This window comes from Panicum virgatum, chromosome 1N (assembly GCF_016808335.1).
Source record: "Panicum virgatum strain AP13 chromosome 1N, P.virgatum_v5, whole genome shotgun sequence".
Lineage (NCBI taxonomy): Eukaryota > Viridiplantae > Streptophyta > Magnoliopsida > Poales > Poaceae > Panicum > Panicum virgatum.
Window position 1 is genome coordinate 8,314,025 of NC_053145.1, and position 24,307 is coordinate 8,338,331.

Consider the following 24,307-nt stretch of genomic DNA (forward strand, 5'->3'; position numbering starts at 1 on the left):
TCATAAAATAGCAAATGAAGACTTTTTGGAATCCCTGTAAGTATATCTATGCAGTGGAATCATAATATTATGGGTGTTAGTTGAAAACTTTTGCTGTAAAAATAGATTTATGCTTTTCAAATATAAGTTCATATCTATTGTTGTAATGCTCCTATTACTGTGAAATTTTTATGGTAGGCTATTCTTGTGATGTGTGTGCTATGGTATAAATTTCAAGTTCATTGAGTACAGTATGACCGAGTTATTGATTTAACTTGTTGAATGCTAAGTAAATGGTTTATAAATAATAGAAATGTGCATAAATAGAAAATGTGTTTCCACTGCCCTTGGATGATGTTCTTATACCTTCTAAAAATTTAACATGGCCATGTGCTTACAGAAAATGTTGAATTTTGCATTCTTGCTCTCACATGCTTAATTTCAAATAAAACTTGTTTTGTTGGTGCTAATTAATTTATAAAACATGAGCATATAATCTTTGTACAGTAGACTACTAGGAGTATTGGTGATCTACTGTGATTTTTGTAGAATTTATTGTGCCATTTACATGTATGATCATGTCTATATGCCTATACGTCCTATAATCTAAATAAATTAAGAAAGGCTTTAAATAAATTTATTTGGGAATGGATGCTATGTTTTCTGGTGATCAGAAGTCATATATGACATGCTGGTATGTTTGGTTTGGTTCAACCATTAGTTTGGAACATGAGCATATGGTTAATTCTTTCTGATTGCTCCTTCTTGCTTTATGTTCTTGCTTAGCTTTGCCAAAACAAGTTAGTAATGCCTTTTAAAGGAATTGAATCTGAATTCTCATATTGCACCGCCAAACTATGTACTTTATGAACTTATTTGTTGTGTTTGCTAGATAAATGATTGCTTCAGTCATGTTTAATCATACTAAGTGAGTTTAGTAAAGTTTTGAAACCACCCATCAGCACCAAACCATTCTGTTGTAACCTTGGTTGTGCTCCGTAAATACTTGTCGGTCTGATCTGTGTCTCTAAGTGAATTGCATTGCATTCGTATATCAGTATTGTTGCACCTCATGTAGGTACGATAGATGAACCACGTGAAGGAAGGAATGATGGAACCGAACCACAAGACGGCGTTGGTGGACGTATCCTGAAGAGAGAAGGACTAGCTGGAGCAACTGAAGAATCGACCCAAAGTCGGAAGGGCCCAAGACCTTGTTAATACTAACACTGGTTTAGTGTTAACCCAGGCAAGCCCCGGAGCATAATCTATTATTTTCCTTTATGAAATGTTATCTATTTACTTGATTATGCATTAAGTTTCTAGACTTTGAATGAAAACCTAGTTGCATGATCCTTAGGTTCCATCGGTCGAAATACTAGCATGTGTAGGTCGTTAGCGTTGCCATGCTAAATATGATTCGGTAGAAGTCGAGTAATTTCCTGTTACTCGCGAGATATAGGATGTCTCTATAATTCGGGTATATGGAGTATTGGAAGATAGAAGAAAGGAAGGAAATTGGAGACCGGGCGGAGACTGTTAGCCCATCTGTGTCGATTAAGGACCGTACCGTTGTCGGCTCTGTTGATCATGTTTGAATTGTACTAACTGTATGCCGGGAGTAGGAGGTAGTCGAAACTGGTAAGTCTAGTACTGCCCTGATTCGAAAGTACAGGACTTCAACTCACCTCCTGGGGTAGTCGAGTGGTCGCAGAGAAACGGGGATGCATATATTTACTTTTGGTGGTCTCTGTGGGGCTCGGCTGACCATATGATGGTGGGGCGGTCCTGTAGTTCGAGGTGGGGAGGGGAATAGTTGGTTCGTATAGTCCGACGGGGCTAATACTTGCCTTGTTGGTTAGGTCCACCTTGCAAGGTTAAATCAGATCGATTCGCCGTCAGTCGCTCTCGGATATGAGCACCTTGATCTCCGAGTCACATCGTAGTAAAGGATTGAACGAATCTGAGATGGTTAAGTGTGATGTTATCTAATCAATTGCTTTTCCACACTGATTGCTGTAGAAATGCCAACTTTAGAAGAATAGTCAATCAACTCTAACCTTGAGCTAAAATATTGAAAGTAAGGATCCACTATTAGTCGCTCTTTGACAAAATAAACCCACTAGCCAAAAGCCTTGCATACTAGGAGTCGGCTAAGTATATACCAATAGTCGGGTAAGACTTGCTGAGTATTAGTTGCTCATGGTTTATTGTTTACCCTGTTTCAGGTATAGAAGCTAACCAGGATTAGCATCGGTGGGCTCGATGTGACGTCCTCACGTCTTCGTAGTACCGTGGTTTTTAAATCAAACTTCTATTTAAATTCCGCTGTATTTTGAACTCTGATATTTTACATAAACTCATTTTGTTAAGCTCCATTTTGTAATTTAAATTTGAGAAACATCTGTTTGCTTGTAATCATCCGTGCTCGCCTTTGGGTGGGACTTCCGGTGTTTTCGATCCTTAATTCAACAGGCTGCCGGATTATACCGTTTTAAGTGCGCTGTAACTTGATTAACACTTAAAATGATAGTTAGCGCACTTAAAAGGGTTAAATTTAGACGGTTATGTGACACTTGTGTTGGTTCCGAGCTCACCTGTATGGGTTACAGTTACAGATAACCCAAAAAAAATTTTCTGTACTCGCAGTACAGAGCAGTCGAGCATTTGGTCTGATCCCTGTCTTGTGGGTCACGATCTTGCTGTCCCGATGGGTGAATCAAGCATGAGCTGAGCATGATTTTTTTTTAAAAAAATGTACGGTTACATATACAATTATTTTTTCTTTTTATTTCGGAAAAAGTTTACCTAACCACTCAACTATTCAAGGTGGACTATTCACCCCCAAACTATAAAAATGGGATATTCTATCCCTTGAACACCCTAAGTGGTTTGGGCGGTGGTTTTGCTACATTAGTGTGATTTTGTCTTTTTCTTTTTTCTATTTATTTATTTCTACTGAATTTTTGAAAAATTATATTAAATTATAAAAAAATTATAATGAAAAATCCAATTTTATTGGACTCCACATGAATAAATCTAAATAGTGAAAATATAATATAGTATTTATTAGTACAATTTTTTTGCAATAGATTTAGATCTATGCCTTTTGTATTATTAATTGGAATAATTCATAGCTACTGATACTATAGTCAATTATGGTGAAATTTTATAGTTAGCAAATTATTGTATGTTTAAATTGTAATAAAAAATTCATACTCATTGCGGGTCCACACCAGCACGGCGAGGAGCGGATTCGTGGCGCCGTGGCGGGGAGCCGGCAGCATGGCGAGGAGCAACAGGTCCGCGGTGGTGAGGCAGGGAGCGGGTCCGTGCTAGCATGGAAGGAGCGGTCGAGTCTGGCGGGTGCACGACGGCATGGGGGGGACAGTCGGCGCGGGGAGGGAAGTTTTGCGTCCGCTGTTGGAGAAGGGATGTTTTTGGAGAAGAGACCTTTTTACTGTGCGCAACCCAAACTGTGCAATGCCTCTCCTATTTTGGTTCGGGCTGTTGGAGACCGTCTACAAAGCTAGAAAAACGGTCGGCACCACTGCGCCGACACGAGCAATGTCGTCAAATTTTTTTAGAAAAATATCAAGGCTTAGGCTAATTTTAATGGACGTGTCATAGAAATGTTCTGAGCATTAAATTTACAAATCATTCTAGCAATTTCAGAACAAATTAATAATAAGATAAAATAATCATGTTTGCTCCTATTTATTACCCATATTTAACATTAATTGATTCTTACATGCACATGCACTTTCTAAATAGGGTAAGATGATTTGTTTTTTGACAAATTTTGAATCATAGAATGACTTGTTTTTTGGGATGGAGGGAGTAAGAAGCACCATCAACACACGTAATATTGATCAACATTGTCTACAAATACAAACGATATTTCTTTAAATGGTGACAAGATTAGCAATGACACTGGGGCCACAACATCCAGTGACCATCCACTATTCACGGATACTAAAGATCGTAAGAGGCAGCAAGAAAGACCAGTATGCACAGTTGTGATCAACAAAAGGACGAATTACTTTAAAAACTGTTGTGAAGCTCGTCAACAAAAGAAAGTTATCGTGAATCTTATTGATGTAGAATACTATGGTCAGATAGGGTCAGGGCAATAATTGCAGCAAGACGTGCAAATGATAGCGCACGTTATTCAAATTTGTAACCCGAGTAGAGATAAGTAATACGTGATCGTCAGAGGTTTCGATATGCAAACATATAGTTTTTTTACAATGGTTGGGGGAAGAATGGATGGCTCACGAGGCTCGATCCGACGGTTTAAAATTGATAAGCATCAAGAGACACACAAAAAAGGCATCTATAGGCATCAGATGCATATTTAATGGTGGGCCCATATGCATGAGATGCCTATTAAATTGATGGGCCCAACTTAAAAAAGATAAATATGATAATTCTATTTTTGACATTATATTTTGTAATGAAGGGTAAGATAGTAAATCGATATTAGTTGGAATAATGTTTGGATTAGTATAGTCGAAGGAGATGATTTAGTGGACTATAGTCTCTTGATGAATAGGGTTTCGATTTGTTTTTCATCCAGCCGGCGGCCGTCAGGTTCATCCGCTCCGAGTGGCTCGTGCTCGCCGGGCCCGACTTCCGCCCAAGCCGGGCTCGGCCATCCGCATCTCCGGCGGGCAGCAGCAAGATGCCGCGGCGCTCGACCGACGCGACGTCCCCGGTGCGGACACCACACTCCACCTCGCGGTCCGGCTCCGGCTCCCCTCCATGGCCTCCACGCTCGCCGCCGTTGGGGCGGACCCACCCAACCCTTTCCTCCGGCGGCGGCTGCGTGGCTTCTTCATCAATGTAACATCCCGAAAACTCACTAAATTAAATCGTGCGCTAAAACTGTTTCTCGTCGTTGAGCTCGACCCCTCCTTAAAACCCTAACCCCAGCTTTCTGGGAACCTCCCTGTTCCGATCTTCCGATCCCCGAAGGACCTGACCCGAAACCCGTATCCAGCACCCTATTTCTCCCTCGACCCGCGCGTCGCGCTCACGCGCGCCCAGGCGCCGCGCGTGGCCGACCGAGCGCCGGTGACGCCGCGAATCCCGCTCTCTTTCTCTCCTTCTCTCTCTCCTTTCTTTCCTTTTCTTTTTCTGTTTTCCATTTCTTCCTCCCTTTTTCTTTTTCTCCCTTTCTTTCTCTCCTTCCTTCCTCCTCTGCTACGCGACCCGGCCGCACCACCTCCCTGCCCCGAGCCGCTCCCCGCCCCCGGCCGTGCCCCTCGCTCGCGCACAGCGCCCGGCTCGGCCCCGACCTCACCACGCTGCAGAGCCGCGTGCACGCACGCGCCGCCAGCCCCGAACGCCGCTCGGCTGCCGCCCGCCCGCGCGCACACCCCGACCCGCCGCCCGCCCGCGCTTGCGCACGGACACGCGCACCGCGGCGCACCAAGCCGTGCGCGCGCCCACGCCACGCCGCGGCCTCGCTCGCACGCGCACCCGGCGCGCCGAACCGAGACACGCGCACGCGCACCGCGCGCTCGCGCCGCATGCCGTGCCACTCGCCGCTGCCACGCCCCTGTGCCCGCGCTGCCCGCCGGTCCGCGCTAGCGCCACTCCCCTGAGCCGCTCGCCGTCTCGGCGCGCGTACACCCGCGTGGCCACGCCGCTCGCTCGCCGCCCGTCGCTGCGCCGCCCCACTGCAGCACCGCCCTGTGCTCGCCGCGGCCTCGCCGCCTACGCCACCGCCCTGGGCCGCACAGCACCGCCCTGTGCTCGCCGCTGCTGCTCGCGTCCCGTCACCCCTGCACCGCCTCGCCGCCCGTGCGCCGCTCCGCGACACGCAAGACCGGCCGGGCGCCATTAATGGTCACCGCGGACCTCGCGAAGCCGGCCACCTACCTCCACCACCCCACCGACCTAATTGGGCTATAAAAGGCCCCCACCGGCGCCGCTCCTCCACACCCAAGCCTCCCCGGCCACCGCCGCCTCCCCTCCCCAGTACCAGCTCCGCCGCCACACTCCGTTAGCACCGCCGCCGCCGGCCCGCGTTGCCCCGCTCCCTCGCAGCACCCCGAGCCGAGGTGAGCTGGGGAATCGATTCCCCACATACCCGAGCCCCTTCCCCCCTCCTCTCCGCCCCTCCCCGAGGCCCAGGGCCGCCGGAATCGGCGCCGCCGACGCCCTAGGCCGCCTCCCCTGCTCTGCGGGATGGAGGAAGGGGAAGGAAAGGGCATTTAGCCCAAAAGCCCCTCCCCTTTCCTTTATTTCTTAAAGAGCCCCTCCACCATTGTGTTTCTTTCAAATAAAACCCCCTCTTTTATTATTTTTCCTCCACCGTATACAAACATTTATAAATAGAACCCTGCCCTTTTATAAAATAACCCAGATATGTCCAAAAAATTACAACCAGGCCCCTACCTCCTCAAGGTTAATTACAACTAGGCCCCTGACCCCTTATCCGACCCCGAACCTTTACTAAACCTATCATTTCATGTACCAAACGACCTCTGATCAACCCGGAACTTTACCACGCCTCACTTAACCTAGTTTTGGCCAGGCCATTAAAAAACCGCTCAAAGATGTCACTTCTATCTTCATATTTTATGTGTTTCCAATTCGAGCTCAACGATAAACCTTTATTTTTTCTGTGACTTGATTGTGTGCTTGTTTGTTTGCGTCGTAGACCACAGTGTGAACGAAGGAGATCCCGTTAACGAGCAGTACTGCGAGCAAGTGAGCGAGGACCAGTTCCGCGACCCCGAGCCCGAAGGACAGGACCTCCCCGAAGGCTACGAAGACGGCAAGTTCAACTCCATCCTTTGATGCATGTTTCTGTCCTAGTTTTTTATAAACACAACCCAATGGCCTGCTTTATAAAATTACATATATTTTGCTTGCATGAAAACACAGTTGGATAGCCACCCCTTGATTTGTGATGACCATTCCTTGACCACCTAGATTAATGTCTGATTTTGCTTGGACGTTAATCGATATTAGAACGCTTAGGACTTTACTCATAATACGATTTATTTTATAAAGAAAATGTGTGCGTATGTGGGATGGGATAATGTGGTGTTTTTGTAAAGAAAGTTTAGACGGGATGGATGGCATTTCTTCGGATCTGCCATGTGGTGTGCCCGTGCCAATGTGGCAGGGCAAAGAATGGAGATATCCATCTTGTCGTGTCTAAGGACCGAGTTGGTGTGTCATCTCACCTAACTCCACTATCGTGCAAACCACTCGACCGTTGAATGTGCAACGGCTTAGCATAAACCCCACTAGTTGATGTGATAGCCATCAAGAGGGCTGAGAGCAACGGGTGATCAAGGAGAAGGGATATGTTCAGTATGACTTATACCCCGGTCGTACCTCAGAGATAGGTCGATGACCCCTTGGTGAATCCCGTGATGGCAAATCAGGTCTAGCTAAGGTGGGTAATGGCTATGTCGGGATCTACACCGACACTACGGTGTTCGTGTTGTGGTAACCCGCTTGTGGGTAAAGTTGCACACCTCTGCAGAGTCCAAAGCTATTCGAATAGCCGTGCCCACGGTATTGGCGCGAGTTACGGTGTGGTCACATAACTAGTGTTTCTGGGGTTGGGCTAGCGTGAGTTGTTTTGGAATTGTGTCCGGCAGTTGTGCCGTGTGCTACGACGGACGGGGAGTCTGGTAGCAGATTTAAAATTTAAACTCTGGGTTATCCATTACAAAAACTGGTTTTAGAAATGTTTTCTGCTAAATGAACCCCCTGCATAAAATTGAGCTTTCTGCAAATTAAGCCGTAACCTTATCCTTGTTTTACCCGTACATGTTATTCTGATATAACCCCCCTCCGTGGGTGTGGTTGGACTTGCTGAGTACGTTTGTACTCACCCCACTCTTACTTTTTTACAGAAGAAGACCCAGACTTCGTGCTAGATGACGCCGTGTAGGATTATCGTTCTACACCCAACCTTGCCTGTGGAACCGGCCCTGTCCGAGATGTTTTCGCTGACGCAGTACTCTGAGCCTGAGCTAGACCCCATGTGGGTTGCGGTCTGGTGTTATGTCGTAGCTTGGCTACTTATTATTATTATTATCTGTATTCAGTGTCCTCCTCGGAGGTTTGTACGTTGATGAACCATCTGATGTAATAAATGTGGCATCAGCCTCCTGGGACTGATATTTGTATTACATTTAAGTTCTCTCTTACGAGGGGACGCTTCAATCAAGACCCCATCCTCCGCCACCACAGCCTCGTCCTCCGGCGACTCCATCCGCCTCTACGACCTGGCCACGCGGCCGACTTCGGCCCTCTCCCTGATCCCTTGGCCGCCGTCTACGCTCCTGTGCCGCGGGACTCCCTCGCCGTTTACCATGAGCCGACGACGGCGCGCTCGTCCTTTACGACGCCAATGACTTCGCGTTCCTCGCCATGGTCCGTGCCTTCCCGCACCACCAGGCCACCGAGGGGCTCGTCGTGCAGGATGGTAGCGCTCGCCATGGTTGACCCCCTCCGCGGCCGCCACAAGAGGGGATTGTTCATGAGATGGAGTGCGGCAAATTGGTGCTCGTCGTCATGGCTGCAAAGGTGCTGCCACTACCATACCCTACGCTTCTTGTTGAGGATGCTTAGGATTGAATGATTAGCAGTAGATTAGGCTGCGAGTGCTGAGAAATTACTGAAATTTATCATCCTGCGAATGTAGCTTAGTTCAGCTTCTCGGATGCCCATAACATGCTGGATTAAATTCTAGGTGTAGGTCCTGCTTCATATTGTCCTTGGGTTTAGATGATTACCAGTGGAGTAGTGTGCAATTGCTGAGAAATTGCTTGCATTTATGATCTGGTTGAATGCAAATTTGGCCTCATTCAGCTTTGTTTGTTTGACAGACGACTTGCCTTCTATTTGTAGTCCTGGATTAACTATTGTCTGCCAAATAACAAAATTAATGACTTTACACTCCTGATTTGAACCATAATTTAGGTATTGATGGCAGCAGGTGATAATTTCAGAGCAGCAGGTGATAATTTCAGAGCAGCAGCTCGTGACCAGCTAGAAGTTTGGGCTGAGAGAACTGGTTCAGAGATTGTCATTGACAATGATAAGAAGGCACAGCCCCCAGCAGGTATGACTGTATGGTCTGACGACTGTATGGTCTGACGAGCATTATGAGATTAGTACTTTACTCACTGTTTAGTTGATAACTATTATTTTGTCCATGATCTACAGGACATTTTACTGGTTATCGATGGCACAACTGACTTAAACTGTGTGCTGCTTACTAGTATTTTGTGTATATTTGCTCATGCAAAAGATGATGGCTCTTCAAGTTATAAATTAAACGATGCACTCTACTGTACATGTTTATGCTACATGTTAACCCCCTATTCACACCTATCAATTACAGAAGGGTTTTAGTTTGGCTGGCTTGGGCTGTTGGGCATGATATACAGTTGTGGTTCCATGCTTTTGTGTTCCTGACACAGCCCCTATCATATTATTTCTGCAGTAAGTCGACCAAGGGTGGGCACAAGGTGATCGCACGGTGGATCGACAAAGGCAGGCACAAGATTTCTGTGTAGCGAGATCCCGTGGCAGCTCTGGACGTTTTTTCTTCACAACAGATTTGTACTGTTCTTTGTATGAAAACCTTAGTGTTTCAAAGTCTATGTATGCTTAACGAGTACCAACCCTATGTTATTAGAATCATGTAATGGGAGCTGTGTCGGAACTTTTTTTTGAATGAAGTATGTCTGTGCTCTCAAGGGAGGTTTTTCTGTTCATCATCTTGTCTGAAATTTTTGAAGTGAGGTGTCTTGGTGCTGCACACGAGCTTTGAGCTCTCGAATACCTATGCACCTCAGTGATCATAATGTACAGCTGAAGTCATAATGGTTGTCTGTTACTGTTGTTGCGGCACAAACTGGGTTAGCCTACAAGTGCTGAAGCCTGAAACAGCTCTGACCAAGAACAATTCTGTAAGGGATCCGACAATGTGGCAGACAAGTAGTGAATAAGTAATGAACAAGTGATGGTGAAATTCAGCTGCATTTCAACAAGGAAGACTACCTTTCCTTGTCATAGTTTATGCTACCTATTTATCAGGTCCCGATCTACCAGAAACCAGAGCAGTAGGCCATAAACTCAGACATGCCCAAAGAATATGGCTATCTCACTAGTAGCAGGAAATGGGTGATGCTGGTTGAACACACACAACACAAACAAATTATTTCATCGCACAAATCTAAAATCGCACAGCACGGATTCATATGTATACCACATCACGAGGGATAAGACATAACAAACTAGAGATGGTTTAATGATAACTTGCTAATAATATTTCTAAAACATTCTGGGTCTACAAGCAGCGTCCTTGACTTCAGGAGTCCGATATTAAAAAACCAAAATAAAGAAACACAACCCAAGTATTCAATTTGATAACAAAATCTCAGTTCTCAAAATGAAACCAGAACCTAATCATTTAAGAATCCTCTCTAGGAGATGTCATATCTGGAGAGTCCTCTCTGGGAGATGTCATATTTGGAGACTCCTCTCTGGGAGATGTCATATTTGGAGACTCTGATCTGTTCACTAAATACAGATGACAAATTTTAGTCCCTGCTTTAGCATGATCATCCACCATTAGCTTAACATCTTCTGCTCCATTAATCCTTTTTAACCCATCTAACAAATTAATCCCTGGAACAGGAAGCAGGTAGTACAACTCTGCATCTCCTGTGTATCCAAATGGATCTAGAATCTCCACCATTTTGTGGTACTCAATAGTTGTGTTCTCTGAATTGTAAAGTGTGACCTGACCAATATCATCTCTTTCATCATCGTACTTTTGTAGATCATAATACAATTGCTTCACCATGTGGACCTTAAAGCGCATAACCACATCCTGCATGTTTTAAGTTTGACAAATAAGTTTCATTTGAGCAAAATACGTTGTTACTCATAAACAAGAAAAAAAGTTCATATACCAGGCCACACTCGTTGTCCATTAATCTTAAGAATTTACCCCGTGGCATGTAGATCCCATCCGGTACCTGAAAGTGCAGACACACGAGGCGTTTAGATGGTCATCTATGTAATGCAAGTTTATAAAAAATTAATAGAGTATCGTAGTTACCTGGACATTCATCTTGGCACGACCCTGTGCTTCGTGGATAGAGAAGTCAATCAGGGACTTAACCTTTGAGTGCACAATCTCCAACTCATCCAATTGTTTCATTAGCTTCATATGAATGTTGTCGTTATTTTCTCGCTCGTTCTTTATGTAGGCTTCAGTTTGATGAAAGAGCTTTGTAAAGGCCATATTGAAGACAGCACGTTCCTCCTTTCTTTGCTGGGCAAAGTAAACACGCTGATCCTCAAACCCTTTGCGCAGGAAGCCTACCAGACTCTTCTCAAATTTGGTGACAAAATCAACATTCTCATCGTGGCACCTTTCGTCCAGCCGGGCACACTCTGCGATTAAAGACCGGTTAATTTCATGTACCTGTGTTTTCCTGCTGATGTTTGATTTGGCACGTTGTTGCTCTATCTCTAAATTCGAATCATCTCGGTCCCCCTTAAATTTGGTAATCATCTCATCCTCATCCTTCAGGGCCTTCTGAAGTAGTTGAATGTTGATAGGATCCATGATATCTAGGTATACATGGCAGCAAGATATATACTAACATCAGTACACAAATCAATAGGAAAACAAGTAACGTAGGCAGAAACAGATAGTACACAAATCCTTCCTGCTGTTTTTCTTTGATCTACGTCTTCCTGGTTGGGTTTTCTTTCTAATTCAGTCTGCTACGTCTACTAATTTTTGAAAATGTGTTACACCCTATGACTGATGTTTGCATAATGATGTGATAGCAGCAACATCAGGCATTTCACACGAAAAGAAACCAAAGAAATATCCAGCTGTTATGAACAGATGATATTGCTGAATATGAAAAATGTGTAACAGATAAACACAAGTTGCCGGAAAGGATTATATATAATGACACACATATAACGATGGTTGTATTTGGGAGATGAAAAGCAGTACTGGAAACAGATATCTTGATTAATGGAAGGTAAGAATTATTATCTAAGGAAACAATGGTTCCATGACTGAATGCAAGAATAAAACTGAAGCAATTAATTACCAATGACAGCAAATGCATAGCTTCTTATCCGTCTTAAAATAATAAAATGATATTAATATGAAAATCATGAATAACACACCATGTCTGACAACATAAATCAGCATGTTACCAGACTATCTCTGCCCATGCAAACAGAAAAAAAACTAAGTAGTTACCATTTATCACCTTAAGCAATTCTACCCCAATCCAAGGAAGCAACAGATTAAGCCATGCCCTGTAATATGTATCATTAAGAAGGCCTAACAGTCGCTAGGTAATTCAAGACACGTTCTACTATTGTACCTGTACAAGTGACAACTAATGCTTCAGGGTGTATCTGGAATAGAACAAGTTAAATGAAGAACCCTGTAAATGGTTCTAGAAATTCCAATTTGTTCAGCTGCACTCCTCATAAAAGACTAAAGAACTCATACTTAGCAAACAATGTATTTGTGTCGTCAAAGCAAACAATGTCTCAAGTGTCGTCAAAAGGAAAAAGCAAAAGAAATTCTATCTTTCAGAGGCAAATGAACAGACAAGTTTTTCAGATCACAGACCTACATTTGATCTCAGAACTGACGACCCAGCTATCGAATCAAGTACTAGTACTACAAACATTCTACATTGGGGTTAGGGTTGCTCACCAAGATGGGTCGCGACGGTTGAAGACGGCCGGAAGGGGTCGCGCGTCGGTGATCTGGAGTGGACGGCGGGCGGCGGCAGCTTGGAGGTCGGTTGCAATGGGAGGCCGGTGGGTACGGTTTGTGGAACGTGCGGCGCGTGTCAAGGAGGCTAGGGTTTGGAGAGAGAAGGGCGGCGCGGATCTTCTATTATTAGAGCGTGGACGCCGAGGGGCGAGGCGATGCCAAACGCGGCACGGCGCCAGGGGTCGACCCGAGTTCGCCGAGTCGTCTTCACCCGGGTGAACAAGAAGAAGATGGGCGCCAGGGGTCGATGAAATCTTTCACATACCACTGCCCCGTGTTCTTATCTCGTGCAATCACAAATTTCGCACGACATCCAACACGAGTTATATTTCGTGGCCTCCGCTGCTTATCCTCCCTCTTCGTGTGCTTCTCTTCACGGAAACCTTCACGGCTGCAAACAAACTTCCGAAGGGTCAGCTCATTGTGGCCACTGTCCCACTCAACATAGCTTCTCCTCACACTAAATCCTTTCTCACGACCATATTTGTTGTAAAACTGAAATCCTTCTTCTTCATTGGCGAACATCTTCCTAACAATTTCATTGTACTCCGCCAAAGACTCAAGATCCATCATTTCCTCCTACACCCATCAACAACAACATTAAACAAATTAATTGACACACTAGCCACCGCTACTCATTAACACCCCTACATACATAAGGTAAGGTCGACGCATCAGCACTACTGTCAAGGGGCCTTCACAATATTGTGAGCATTGATGTTAGCTTATTTCACAAGAATGCTGCAGAAGAAAAGGGAGAGAACTGGCATTTCTTAACATAAAAAAAAGGATATGCTAACTGCTGGGACTAGCACCAAGGGGGCATCGATCACTAATTCATTCTTTGAAACCTGAGATCAATATTTCCCAGTTGAACTAGATCACTTAAAGTGATATACGTGTTCCAAGATCTAAGTGAAACAATAAAAATTGCTAACACAGAAATAGCTTGCTTGCTGCGAGCAGCATTGCACACGGCAAGCAAAATATATATTCAGGCATCGATTTAATGATACAATTGACAATTACATATTCAGTTGATCTATTTTCTGAGTGTTCCGTGAATTGTGCATGATCAGTAGCTTAGTATAGAGCACATGGAAGACCTTATCCTTATTGGTAAAATGGCCTCACTGGAGAGACGAAACTAGAGAGACACTAGTTTGTAAAAGAAAGCTGCACTTGATAAGTTGGCTACTTGACAGATGATACAGAGATCTACTTGCAATTCATAAAGCATGACAATACCAGTGCTCCTAGTTCCCAGGATTCAGCAAAAGCCAGATATTGTTATGATGTAAAAAGCTACAATTAGAAGGGGAAAAAATTTCCTACTTCTATCTGCTTGTTCGAATTCACAAGATGTGTGCTTATCACTGTCAGTGGAGTACTAAGCTTTTAGAGTATGAAACATATTGCAGGCTTGTCACAATCCGAAGACAACTGATGTACAGAGCAAACTACCATTCTTTCTCCAAAGACCCAATGTTAAATTAGTGTGTGCCAAAGTGACTGTGTTTCATCCATAGCATCAGTCACTCTGGAAGTAAAGAATGATTATAGAAAAATATTTAATAATTTTGTACAGTCTACAGACTATGTTATTTGGAACAAAAAAATGCACGTGTGCCATAGTTCCATTTACTCAAAGCAGAGTAATCAGCGAATGCAATAACACGATTGTAAGAAATTCAAAGCTATAGAACTGAATAGGGAAAAACCTAATTGCAGTCTGATCATTTTTCTCTGGTCTTGAACTTCTTCAGTGTCATTTTATTTAGGAAAATTTCATGCCAATTGATCTTGCATTGTATAAAAGTTGTATTTGCTGATTTCACCCATTGATCAAAAGGAGAAGCTTTAATCACTGTGTTGATTACTTCAGGCAGAAAGGAAACATGTCCCCTCGTGCAATGGTCGGAGAGGAGGGACTGACCGTGGCAATGGGGGCGACGTCGTCGGAGCCGGAGGCGACTTGGGCCGCATGCGGAAGCGGGGAGCCAACCCCGCTGGACCCGGCGGCGACCTTGACACGGGAGGCGCCGGCGCGGGGAGAACGACCTCCTCGGCTCCTCCTCCTCGTGTTCCTCCTCTCCTCCGGTGTGGCGGCGGCGTCGTACTCCGGCGAAGCTCCGGGCGGCACCTCCTTCTTTGCACCACCTTCCTCCTCTCTTTCTCTCTCTCTCTGGTAGCGGCGGTGGGCAAGAGGGAGCCCTACGGGGTGCTAGGGTTTGGGTGCGGCGTCCTTGGGCGAGGGCTACTTCGCGGGGGTCCGCGGCGGCACGCGGCGACGGGGGCGCGGGCTTCGCGCCGGCGGAGGTGGAGGCGGAGGCGGCGACTGGGGAAAGGGCGAGGGCGCGGCGGGAGGCGGCGATTGGGGACGACGTCAAGGGTCTGGAGGCGACGGTGGGGAGGGGCGTTCGTGGGTTTTGCTGAGGCTAATTACCGTACTATCCTTCATCAATTAAATTTAATTAAAATTACTAATTTGGATAGGCATCCATAGGCATTAAAAGGCACCCACAACCACCGTAAAAGAGCTCGCAAACATAACATCTGAACAAAAATACGCAAAGACAAACCGTGAAAAAACATGTCGTGAGATTCAACGCAACACTTAAAGTAAGAATTCCATCACCATGGAGAAGCCTTCGTATAACTCATATGATTCATATTGAAATGTATTTCTAGATAATATCTTCAAATTCAACATTATAAAACGTAAGGTGAGACTGAGAATATGCTAACTTTTATTGTTTTTTTTCCATGTATGGTTGCACAAGTTATGAAGTTATGATTATCTATAATGTAATCCAGTATTACTAAAAGAAAAATGATAATACCTAGGATTCCGATCGTGACAACCTTAGCTTTTGTTTTTGTACCTTTGCTTTTATTATCTGACTAAAATTAATAAGCTTGATTTGTGCACCAGGATTTCAGACCTAATTTGGAAATAGTTGATGTGAATCTAAATCAAGCTATACCTAAGTTTTTGGGGCAACAGGTATGTGAGTTTTTTTCTCCTATTGTAATGCACGGACATATTGCTAGTATTAATAGGAAGAACCAAATTTCCAATGCAAGTCCAAGATTAGCACCAATAATGCCCACCACAAACAACGACTTTTATGTCGCCGTCATTTTTTTTTCTGTCACGCCCCCACTCAGAAAAAGACAGAAAGAGGAAGTTGTCATGGAAAAAACGGTGCAAAATTACTATACAATTTATACTTTTTTGAGCAACAACTATATATACTAAGCAGCCGAAACAGTAGTTGCGTGCATCATGACATGATTAGAGTGGCCCGTTGTTGTTATCGTCACCTTACGTGGGAACTTCTGAAGCGTATTCTGCTCCGATCTGATAGACCGTGGGTAATTATGGGGGATTTTAATGAGGTGATGTGGTAGTTCGAACACTTTTCGGAAACCCGAAGGAATGAGCGTCGTATGGAAGCCTTTAGGGATGTTCTTGCTGAATGTGATATGCATGACCTCGGCTTTACGGGGCTACCGTGGACGTATGACAACATGCAGGCTGGGAGGAGGAATGTACGCGTCAGACTGGATAGGGCAGTGGCTACTTCATCTTGGTCAAACATGTTTGAACATGCTGCTCTTGACCATCTGGTATCGCCTTGCTCGGATCATTGCCCTATCTTGCTACGATCGGCGCCAATGTTACACCCCCAAGAGGGTGGAAGATTGCTGCGGTATGAAATAATGTGGAAACGTGAGGAATCTCTGACGGAAGTGGTTGAGGAAGCTTGGTCGTCGGCAAGGCCGGGGGCGGATCTAGGATCGGTTGCACGCGCTCTGAAGGAAGTGATGGTTTCTCTTCAAGAATGGAGCAAATCAAAGTTTGGCTCAATCCGAAAGAAGCTGAAGGAGCTGCGAGATAAACTCAGTGCTGCCCAAAGTGGTTCCGACAGTGAGAGTCGCGAGGAGGCGAAAAAGATTGCTGCAGAAATGAATGAAGTCCTTTATAGAGAAGAAATGATGTGGCTTCAACGATCAAGGATATCGTGGCTGAAGGAAGGGGATCGAAATACAAAGTTCTTTCATAGGAAAGCTGTGTGGAGGTCAAGGAAAAACAAAATCAAAAAGTTGAAAGCCGACAATGGTCAGTGGTGTGATGATCCGGCCGGAATGGCAGGCATGGCATCTCATTTCTTTCAGAACCTGTACAAGAAGGATGAACATGTGACTCCGGATCATATGGTTAACCTGTTCAGTGAGAAGGTAACTGCTGAGATGAATGATCTATTATGCAGGGATTTTACTGATGAGGAGATTAGTAATTCCCTATTCCAGATTGGGCCGTTAAAGGCGCCTGGGCCAGACGGCTTTCCAGCCCGCTTTTTCCAACGTAACTGGGGCATCATCAAGGCGGAGGTGACTAGTGCTGTCCGAGCTTTTTTCAAGGACGGGGTTATGCTGGGTCAGGTAAATGATATTGCCATCGTCCTTATACCAAAAATTCCCCACCCTGAATCCTTGTCTGATTTCCGGCCGATTAGCTTATGTAATGTGCTTTATAAAGTTGTCTCTAAATGCTTAGTGAATCGTCTTTGCCCTATCCTGCATGATATTATATCACCAAGTCAAAGTGCCTTTGTTCCGGGAAGAATGATAACAGACAATGCTATTATTGCTTTTGAATGCTTGCATGCCATCTAGAATTCTTCCTCAGCTCAAACAAATTTTTGTGCATACAAATTGGATTTATCCAAGGCGTACGATCGTGTTGATTGGTCTTTCCTTGAGAAGGTACAACTAAAGCTGGGTTTTCATAGAACTTGGGTACGGTGGATCATGTCATGTGTCTCCTCTGTATGTTTCTCTATCCGCTTCAATGGGGTCCCAACAGACTCCTTTACGCCAACACGCGGTCTCCGTCAAGGTGATCCTCTTTCGCCGTACTTATTTTTGCTTGTGGCTGATGCTCTTTCTATGGCACTGCAGAATGAGATTGTGGGAGGGAACCTAGAGGCGCTGAAAATCACAAGGGCTGCCCCTGAGATATCCCATCTCCTTTTTGCTGATGATGCTCTGCTATTCTTCAAGGCGAATTGTAACACCCAGATGTTAATCAACTTTAATTAAGTTTAATCTGGGGCATTAGTTTCGAACCTAAACACTAAACCATGAGTTAGCAAAAATTCCTGTCAATCTGGGCCGGACCGGTCTGACCGGTCGAGGTAACCGGTCTGACCGGTCAAAGCTGATTCAACCATTTTGGGCTCACATCATTTAAACCACTCTCCTCTCTCTCCCAACCACTCCCTCATCCTCACCACGCCCAGCTCAGCTCCTGCCCGAGCTCTCTCCCTCTCATTCCCTTACCAAGCCCTAAGCTCTTCAATCCCCCCTCTCCCTTTGATTTCAAGGCCATGGGAGCTTCGAATTTGCGTAGGTGATCCTCTCCTCCATGTACTCCTTCCCGGGGTGAAGAGGAATCCAAGTTCTTCGTGGCGGAGAAGCCCATTCAAGATAAACAAGCTAGGGTGGTTCGATCTTCTTTTCTAGGTGATTATAAGTGAATCCCTTTGGTTAAACGCCTCTAATTATAATCATGAACTAAAACCTAGAAGGGATTTAGAATTTGGTGGGCTAGTTAACTCATCCAAGGTATTTCACCTAGGGTTGGGTGAATCCATCTTTCTAGAGGATTTTAGTCGATTTCCTTGGGTCAAGATCATCTATATGCACCTCTGAACTACTGCCTGGAAGGGATTGAGTTTTGGTGGGCTAGTTTAGCCGCAACTTGGGTTCTAGTTTTTGCTCTGGTTAGGACTGGTCTGACCGGTCGGAGGGACCGGTCTGACCGGTGGTGCGGCTGGGTTAAGTGTGACCGGTCGGAGGGACCGGTTTGACCGGTGGGGTGTTGGCTGAGAGGGTGAAAGTCGGGGTAGTTGGTACAATTGATTAGAAATTAATTTAGTTGTTGATTACTTGTAATTTTTGCAAGTCATGCATGCATTCTCTCATATCATATGCATATGCACACGTGTAGCAGCCGCGGCGGAGGAGGTTGTGTACGAGGTGGTTGCGGAGCCACAGGAGCCACAGGGGCAAGCCCTGCAGCAGGGGGATCGTGGGGAGTCGGCCCAAGGCCCATCCCACCCTAGCACTGAGCCGCAGACTCAAGGCAAGCCCCGGTGCACATCCTATTATTTGAAATTATGACACTTATATATGTATTTATTACTTGTGCATTACGTTTCAGGAGTTGATTGGAACCCTAGTTGTATGATCCCTAGTTTTCCCTGAATTATACTAGCATGTATAGGACGATAGAAATGCTATTCTTAATACTTCTCGATAGAAGTCGAGTGACTTATTGCACTCACGAGATATAGGATACTTAGAAGTCGAGTAATCTCCGGTTACTCGCGAGATATAGGTTATATACTTATATACAGTATCTGAGCTGTTGAAATTGACATGGAAATATGAGTCCGGGCGGGGAATGATGATGATGTATAGGTATGGCAGTAGGACAGGGTTTCTGGGTGTCTTAGTCCCGTCTGAGTCGATTGAGGACCGTACCGTTGTTGGCCCTGCTGATCATGATTGAACTGTACTAACCGCATGCCGGGAGTAGGAGGTAGTCGAAACCGGTAAGCCTAGTACTGCCTCACTTCGAAAGTACATGACCCCATCTCACCTCCTGGGGTAGTCGAGTAGTCGCGGAGAAATGGGATGCATGTACTTACTTTTGGTGGTCTCACGTTGAGCTCGGCTGACCATATGATGGTGGGACGGTCCTGTAGTTCGAGGCGGGGAGGGGAATGGTTGGTGCGTGTGGTCCGACGGGGCTTATGCGTGCCGTGTTGGTTAGGTCCACCTTGCAAGGATTAAATCGAATCAATTCGCCGTCAGTCGCTCTCGGATATGAGCACCTTGGTCACCGAGTCACATCGTAGTGCTATGATGGGATGATAAGTTATATGTATATAAAGATTATTACCTTGAATTAATATTCATTGCACCACCATGTTTGTTAGAGATGGTCTATGCAAATGTTAGATTAGAGTTAATTTACATAGAATTTGGGACTAAAATCATGAAAGTAAGGAATTACTTTAGTCGCTTTTCTGCAAAATAACCACCATCCAAATGCCTTGCATGTCTAGGTATGTGGGCTAAGTTATACCCACTGGTCGGGTAAGTCTTGCTGAGTATTAGTTGCTCAGGGTTTGTTGCTACCCAAATTATTTCAGGACCCCAGGACGTCGACTTCTGCCCCTGTTGTGTCAAGTTCATCCGCCGGGATGCAGAGGGGTGGCAGGTCGTGGAGCGAGACCCTTAGATTAGGGAATTGGCGGGTTGAACGCTTGAGGGATGAGGGTGCAACCCCTCTGTTTTGCTTAGACCGGTCTGACCGGTCGAAGGACCGGTCTGACCGGTAGTTCACGTGGGGAATCCATGCAGACCGGTCTGACTGGTCGGTCGAACCGGTCTGACTGGTAGTGCAGTGGCTGAACACTAAATTAGTTGTAGGTTGCTTTCCGTTTGAACCTGGCTTCCGTAGTGTAAAGTTGTAAATTATTTTATTTATGTAAACTTTGTAAAACTATTGTATTTGAATTGGGTTTGTAAGAAGTTGTGTATTATTTATGTCGTGTTGTTCTATTTTTAAGTATATTGTCGTGCTTGTACCATCTGCACCCACCGTCGCGTGGGACTACCGGTGTTGTTTCGATCGGGCCGTGGGTTGAGAAAGGATCGCCAAATTAAGCTGTTAAGCTAATGCGCCCGATGTGTTCAAATGACGGCCATTACGCTTAATTAGAGTTTTAGTTTGGCGGTTCTGTCACACGAATGATGCACAGGCTCGCTGCGTCAAGGAGGTGATCAGGAGCTTCGAACGTGGAACTGGCCAACTGCTAAGCCCATCCAAATGCTCCATTCTGGTAAGAGAAAGTCTATCTGCTGAGGTCAAAGGGGAGATATGTAATGTGCTTGGCGTGGAGAGAGCACAATTTGAGGCGAAATATTTGGGTCTGCCAACCCTGGATGGCCGCCTGAAAGACAAGCGGTTCTAGCCACTTAAAGAGAAGTTTGCAAAGCGAATGGCAGCTTGGACAGAAAAAGCTTTTATCCTCAGCAGGGAAGGAGGTCCAGATTAAGTCGGTGGCGCAAGCAATTCCCACATATATTATGAGTGTTTTTCAACTCTCTGCAGCTACATGCGAGGAACTGGAGTGCGGCATCAGAAACTTTTGGTGGGGTGCACAAAAAGGGCAACGCAAAACTCATTGGATTGCTTGGGAGAAATTCACTCGTTCTAAAGATAGAGGGGGACTCGGCTTCAGGGATCTCTAAACGTTCAACCAAGCACTGCTGGCTCGGCAAGCGTGGAGGATCCTGGCCTTCCCTGACAGCTTATGTGCCCGACTCCTGAAGGCCCGGTACTTTCCAAATGGGGATCTCTTGGACACAGCTTTTCCAGCGTCGGTGTCTCCCACTTGGAAGGCCATAATGTTTGGCTTGGAACTCCTTTAGAAGGGTGTTATATGGCGAGTGGGCAATGGAAAACAAATTAAAATTTGGAGGCATGCATGGATCCCAAAGCCACATTCTCTCAGGCCTGGAAGGAGCACGAGATCATGCTGGCTAAAATGGGTTCACCAGTTGATTGATGAGGATTCCCGTAGCTGGAAGGAGGACCTTCTCCAACGTTTCTTCCGTCAGTTTGATGTGGACGAAATTCTGAAGCTGCATATTCCGTGGCGTGAAGAGGAAGATATGATTGCATGGCATTATGAGAAAACTGGCACCTTTACGGTCAGGAGCGCGTACCGTCTTGGTACTTCACTAAAAGAGCTGGATGCGGGCCATTTGTCTAGCAGCGCCAACCCTGATGGGGCTAGGCCTGCGTGGAAAAAGTTGTGGAAGCTCCCAATCCCTCATAAAGTTCGCATCTTTGCATGGAAACTGATCCATGGTGGACTAGCCACGAAGAGCAACAAGAAGAAGAGGAGGATTACCCATAACGGCGTGTGCGACTTGTGTGGAAGTGCGGAGGAGTCTGAACATCACGCGGTCATTACGTGTAACCATGCGCTCGCTCTTAGAGAGGCGATGAGAGAGTGCTGGGATCTGCCGTTGGAGGACGAGCTATCCTTCTCTGGGCCTGAATGGCTGTTGCAACTCATTGACATGAACAATGCGGGGGAAGCAGCGCGGCTGCTCCTAATACTGTGGCGAGCATGGTATGTGAGAAACGAGCTGACACATGGAGGCCGATGGATTCCGACTGAGGGATCAGTTAACTTCTTGTCTGGCTATTGGGCTACCCTGTCTAGCATTAAGCAAGGGGGCGCCGAAGATCTGAAAGGAAAAGCGACGGTGTCGAAGCTGACGGATACAAGGGCTCGTGTTCCTGCCAAATGCAGTTGGCAAGCCCCGGCATCCGGCTGGATAAAGATAAACACAGATGGTGCTTTTTCAGAAGCATCGGGTGAGGCTGGCATTGGAGCGATCATCAGGAACCACTTGGGGCAGGTAATTCTATCGGGATGGAAGTACATTGATAAAGGAGGCTCGGCGGAGCAAGTGGAAGCGCTGGCGTGCAGAGAAGGCTTAGCTCTTGCAGCTGAATGGGCCCCCGGTCAGGCGATTGTGGAGTCGGATTGTTCTGCAGTGATAAAGTACCTTGCATGCCCAGATGCCCAACGTTCTCCTTCCACCTTCATCATCAGAGCCGCGCTGGAAGAAGCCAGGAAACTGCTGAAGGTGGAGTTCCGCCACATAGGGAGGGATCAAAATGGAGTTGCCCATGAGTTAGCACAGATGGCCAAGCGCCTTTGCCATAGTGCTGTTTGGAGAGAGCGAGTACCAGTTTGTGTCGAGCAAGCCTGCGCTCATGATGTAAACTCTTCTATTACTCAGTAATAAAGCTCTCTTTTCGCAAAAAAAAATAATGTCACCTTCAGACAAATTTTATATGACGAGTGTGGATCAAGCCCGAGGCCAAGTGGATGGAGCGCGACTGCGTACCAAATTTTACTTCGTTCTGTCATAATTTATAATTCCTTCGCTGTTAAACATATGTTGTTTAGTGAATAAAGAAAAATTATACTTCCTTAGTTGTTTCTCATTAATCTATCTATTATATTAATAAAAGAGTGCTAAAATAAACTATCATATTCGCCGAGAGGGTCTTGAAATTTTTGGATTAATCTAAAAAAGTGAAGAATATGCGCCCTTGGATTTTATGAAGATCTAACGTTCTAAATTAATCCAAAATATCCATATCAAATATAATTAATAAATAGCTAATTTTATAATTAAAAAGAGAAAAAAACTTGGACATGACCTGAGAGTCAATGCCGAATACGACTAGTAAATAGCCAAATTAAGGTTCATAAAAATAAAAAAATAGCACTTGATGAAATATTAGTAAATAATTAAATTTAAAATTGAAAGTATAGGAAAATTAGCCGTTGGCCAAAGAGCCCAAATCAAGTATAGATAATAAGGGAGTGTTAAAAGAAGTCACCATGTTCGCTTAAAGGGTCTACAAATTTTATGTTAATCTATAAATATGGATTTCATAAAGATCTAACGCTCTAAATTAAATTGAGAGTCTATATCAAATTAGAAATACTACTAAGATGGAAATTAGGAATGAAAATATGAGGGGAGGTTTAGTTCATGATGTCACATGCATCGAGAATGTGATGACTAGCGAGAAAATTGATGTGCTCAAGATGTGGAAAAGAAGATGGTTCATTGGTGTGATTGCTGATAATAAAACCAGAAGCATAACTAATAAAATACGCAAAAGTCGGACGATATGACCTACATTTTGCCCTGTCCACGATATGAGATCGGCTATAGGTTCACCATAGCTTTCAACACTTTTTTTAGAATGGTTGGAGAAAAATGGACGTATCACGTCGCTCGATCCAATGGCTGGGAAGGTATAGGCACCAAGAGGCACCAAAAAGAGAGGCACCCGGTATGCACTCGGTGCATACTAAATGGTGGGCCCTAAGCACTTGGTGCATACCGAAGTGGTGGCCCCCCCACCGGTGGAGATGAGGTGGGAAAATTATATTTCTGATTTTTCTATTTGATCAAGGGTATAATGGTAAATCCTTAATTGTGCGAATAACATTTTGAGTTTGATTGAATGGTTGATCTAAAATAGTTTTAGCCCGCTAAGGTTGAACCCACGTCGGTTCTAGGGTTCCTGGCGGACCTAGGGTTTCTCCCAGCGAGGGGGCGCGGTCCGGTGACGAAGGGAGGGAGGCTGCGGGCCTGCGGCCATGGCGTCGTCAAGCTCATGCTCGTCAGGGTGATCCGCATCGTCGAGAGGAAGAGGAGGCGGGGAGATGGAGAGGTTTAGGGCACCGGTGCCGTACCGAGTAGGTCCGTATGACTACTCCCCGGCGGTGAAGTGCCGCTGCAATAGGAAGGCGCCCTGCTGGACATCATGGAGCGACGACAACTCGGACCGGAGGTACTACAGATGCCCTTCAGGACTGATAAGCATTTCTTTAG

General features: G+C 45.4%; 1 protein-coding gene and 1 long non-coding RNA gene across 6 annotated transcripts; one reads left to right on the plus strand and one right to left on the minus strand.

Annotated features, from left to right (window-relative positions):
- The first annotated feature begins 4,555 nt into the window (after nucleotides 1-4,555).
- LOC120655011 lies at nucleotides 4,556-9,734 on the plus strand. Of its 2 annotated transcripts, none has more exons than XR_005667247.1 (4): nucleotides 4,556-4,824; nucleotides 8,181-8,538; nucleotides 8,972-9,076; nucleotides 9,461-9,734. It is a non-coding gene; the product is annotated as an uncharacterized LOC120655011 (long non-coding RNA). The 2 variants fall into 2 exon arrangements; XR_005667248.1 differs by having other exon boundaries at nucleotides 8,985-9,076.
- A 524-nt stretch (nucleotides 9,735-10,258) lies between these two features.
- Nucleotides 10,259-15,174, minus strand: LOC120655007. Of its 4 annotated transcripts, none has more exons than XM_039932727.1 (5): nucleotides 14,724-15,174; nucleotides 13,053-13,366; nucleotides 11,087-11,604; nucleotides 10,938-11,003; nucleotides 10,259-10,855 (listed from the first exon to the last, which is right to left on the minus strand). In XM_039932727.1, the coding sequence occupies exons 3-5, from the start codon at nucleotides 11,597-11,599 to the stop codon at nucleotides 10,433-10,435; spliced, it is 1,002 nt and encodes a 333-aa protein (XP_039788661.1). In that variant the 5' UTR covers nucleotides 11,600-11,604; nucleotides 13,053-13,366; nucleotides 14,724-15,174; the 3' UTR covers nucleotides 10,259-10,432. The 4 variants fall into 4 exon arrangements, with proteins under 4 accessions (XP_039788661.1, XP_039788659.1, XP_039788660.1 ...); XM_039932725.1 differs by having other exon boundaries at nucleotides 12,725-13,366; XM_039932726.1 differs by having other exon boundaries at nucleotides 12,725-13,366; nucleotides 14,668-15,174.
- Nucleotides 15,175-24,307: the final 9,133 nt, after the last annotated feature.

What these genes read in the sequence shown, in the direction of transcription:
- LOC120655007 (XM_039932728.1), bottom strand. Translation starts at nt 11,599, where the DNA reads ATGGATCCTATCAACATTCAACTACTTCAGAAGGCCCTGAAGGATGAG. An exon ending in GTGCCAAGATGAATGTCCAG is followed by an intron (nt 11,004 to 11,086) that starts GTAACTACGATA and finishes CTGCACTTTCAG; the next exon opens with GTACCGGATGGGATCTACAT. An exon ending in TGGACAACGAGTGTGGCCTG is followed by an intron (nt 10,856 to 10,937) that starts GTATATGAACTT and finishes TAAAACATGCAG; the next exon opens with GATGTGGTTATGCGCTTTAA.